Below are 3,638 nucleotides of genomic sequence, written 5' to 3' on the forward strand. Positions count from 1 at the left end.
CCGAACTTCAGCCCAAAGCATTGACAATGCTCTCCAGCCTGCGCTGCCCACATTACTGCAGGTTGATCACCCACAGAGCAGGAAGTAGGGAAAGGGCAGTTCCACCTCATGCCTTCATTAGGACTCCTTCTGCCCTTTCTATCTATTGTTGCAGGTTGATCACCCACAGAGCAGGAAGTAGGGAAAGGGCAGTTCCACCTCATGCCTTCATTATTAGGACTCCTTCTGCCCTTTCTATCTATTAGCTGTAATTCAACATCTAAGCTTTATAAAAGAAGCTAGGCAAGGGGCCCCATTGCGCAGTTGGGGAAGCATACAGGAAGCTAGTGGCTGTCTTTACCATATCTTGTTCAGAACACTTGCTAACATCCAACAAGCATCCAATGAAGAAAATCCATACTCTGCTCCTCTTGAGCTTCTCTCTTCTCTGCCTTAGAGAGGGTAAGTTTCAGCAGTGGGGAGTGAAGGGAGGTATCCATCTTAGGGGGGTTATTCTCTAAACCCCTACTCTCTAAGACTCAGGCATTGAAATTCAAACCTCAGACAGTACAATCTGTGTTTCTGGATACTACAGTGATAATATATGTTGTGCTAATCAAGAAGAAAATGTACAAATTGCAAGGAAACTGGGGACAGTAATTTTTAGACCTAATTTTTATTGACTTTTCATCCACACTTATCCCATTTTCTTGAAACACATTTATCCTTTATTTTCTCCAAGACTCTTAGTTTTCATTTCCTCTCTCTGATTACTTCTCTGTGCTTTGTTTTTTCCAGTACTAGGATTGAACCCAGTGGCACCTTACCACTGAGCTACATACATACTCATCTCTGTCTGTCGGTCTCTATCTATTTATTTATATTTTTTGAGGGAAGGTCTTGCTAAATTACCCAGGCTTGCCTCAAAATTGCAATTCTACTTCAGCCTCCTGAGTAGCCAGGATTACAGACATGCCTGGCTTCTCAGTATATTTTGCAGAATTCTTCATTCTACCTGACCACTAAACATTAAGATTCCTCAAGACTTGACGCTATGCACTGACTCTCCCCTATGTCAACTAATCCCCTTCCATGGTTTTAATTATAATTTATTCTGGAAATGCCCAATTTTTATCTTTAACCAGGTCTCTATTCTGAGCTTCAGTTTTGTATCAACAAATGGCTACTCCAATGGGAAATTAGCCTTAAAACATACCTCTTCTTTATTACTAACCAAAAACTAATGACAAACTGTGCTTTCTACCTAAAATATGTACCAAATACAATAATATTTCTATTTAGTTACCCTTGAACACTTAAGAAGACATTTAATGTGAAATTGTAAAGTATTAGAAGAAAGTGTAGGATTCTTCTTCCATAAATGAAATAATGAGAAAGGCCTTTCTATGATTCAAAAATCTACAGATCTTAAAAGATAACAAATTTGATCACATTCAAATTTAAATTATATCTCATGGTTAAATGTAAAAAAAGCAACTTATATTACAGACAAATGACTAATATCCCATATGTGCAAATTTACCTCTTATTAAAAAAATCAAAAAAAGAAAAGGCCAACAGTCTAATACAAGAGAAGTACAAATTAAAAGAACACTGAAATCCCAATTTTCACCTATCAGATTGTTAACAGCCAGAAGTTTAATATGATATGATATCATTGCAGCAAGATAAGAATTTTTCAAGCATTGATAGCAAGACTATACATAGTAACTAGGCAATGTCTATGAAAATTGCCAATGTTTGTATATAACTCAGCAATTCTACTTCTATAAAATTATCTTACAGTTATACTAATGCCAAATGAAAATTGACTTCTTTGTTTAATAAATAATTTTCAACATTATTAATTGCAGAAAATAATAACAAAAATGTGCAAGCAACTTAAATATATACAAGTAAGGAGCTGGCTAATTCAAGCATGATATAGCTCTTCAAGAGAATATTATGCAGCTAGTATCCACTGCTCAAAAAAATCAAAATGTCTACTGCAAATAAAGTACAACTATCTATCCTTCAGTGCTCCATGAGGGGATTGGTGCCAGATCCTTCATGAATATCAAAATCCATAAATGCTTAAATTCCTCATATAAAATTGCATGGTGTTTTGTATATAATTTATACATATCATTATAAATTACTTATAATACCAAACACACAATGTGTTACATACATCTTTGTTATGCGGTATTGCAGTGATGGCAAACATCTTAGAGCTTTCAGTGATAAACATCCCTTTATGGCATGTGTGCCATAGGTTCGCCACCACTGGTAAGGAATAATGACAAAAATCTGTACAAGTTCAGCATAGATACAGTTTTTCAAATACTTTCCATGGTGGTTGGTTTAATTTACAGATGTGAAACTCAAAGATACAGAGGGCCAACACTACTATCAATCACAAAAGTGGAGCAAAGAGACATAAATATGTGTGTGTGTATATATATATATATATATATATATATATTCATTTGAATATACATAAAATCAATTTGAAAAATACTGTCAATTATAAATACTAAACAAACCTGCACAGTATGTTTGAGCTCACGGGTATCATATGTGTGCATGGTGTGAATGCAGAGTAAAAACTAGGACTTTTTTTTTTAGTGTATTGGTACATTCTAGGTATACAGTACAGTTACATTCATTACTGGGATCTTGTACCTTTATGTGACAGGTCTTGGTTATCATTTTTCCCCATACCCCTGCCCTCCCTTCACGCCCTCCTCCCTTCCCTATTTACAAACACTTTATTTCCATTTTTTTCATTTTCTCATGGTTTTTTCTCTTTTCCCTTATTTCCTTTCCCTTGCCCTTCCCACCTCCCCTACAGCTTTAGCCCTTTTTTCCTATTTCACTTTGTCAATTATACCATTACAATCTTACATACCATTATAAAAACTAGACTTTTAATGAAACCAGAACTATTATGTTATGGCTGAAAAAGATGAAAAGTATTTTTCTCTAACGTATATAGATAAGCTATGAGGCTTGCCTAACAATACCTCCAGGAATAAGAAAACTAGCTTTAGAAGGAAGATCTGAAAGGAGAGTAGAACAAAAGAATAAAATAGTTTTCTGATTATACATTTGCATCCATTGTTGACTTACTAGATGTAAATAGGATCAAATTACTACCCTGCCTAAAGTTCTTCAACAGACTTTTATTGTTCTTGAGAATGAAAGCTATATTAATTTATGAGAACTCAGAAAGTCAAACTTTTGCTACCTAGCCATGCCTTATGACAAAACCTACTCTGCGCCCCAGTTACATTCTCGTTTTTGTTCCTCCACGGACAAGCATCTTTAGATATGCTATTCCCTAGGTGTAAAATGCTCTTCAATGTGTCCACAGCACACTACACCACCTATTTATCTGGCTGACTCTTATTCATTGTCAGGCCTCAGCTTACATCCAATGCCCCAAAGAAGCTTTCTTTGGCTAAATTATGTTAGTTCTTCCCTCTTAAATGCTCTCACCACATGCTTCACTATTTCTTGATACCAAGATGTGTGAAGAAACAATAATTTCCTTGCTTATCTTTTTTTTCTCATTGAGTTTATTTGTACATTTTAGGTATACAGTACAGTTACATTCATCATTGTGATCTCGTACCTTTACATGACAGGTCTTGGTT

General features: G+C 35.3%; 1 protein-coding gene across 1 annotated transcript in view; it reads left to right on the forward strand.

The window, feature by feature from the left end:
* The first annotated feature begins 383 nt into the window (after positions 1–383).
* The window catches only part of Pate4 (prostate and testis expressed 4), a 5,920-nt gene continuing 2,665 nt past the window's right edge, over positions 384–3,638 (forward strand). Inside the window, 1 exon segment of the mRNA XM_010628729.1 lies at positions 384–441. Coding sequence (XP_010627031.1) covers positions 384–441 — 58 coding nt within the window.

This window comes from Fukomys damarensis, unplaced genomic scaffold, assembly GCF_012274545.1.
Source record: "Fukomys damarensis isolate Sample0158 unplaced genomic scaffold, DMR_v1.0_HiC HiC_scaffold_16, whole genome shotgun sequence".
NCBI lineage: Eukaryota > Metazoa > Chordata > Mammalia > Rodentia > Bathyergidae > Fukomys > Fukomys damarensis.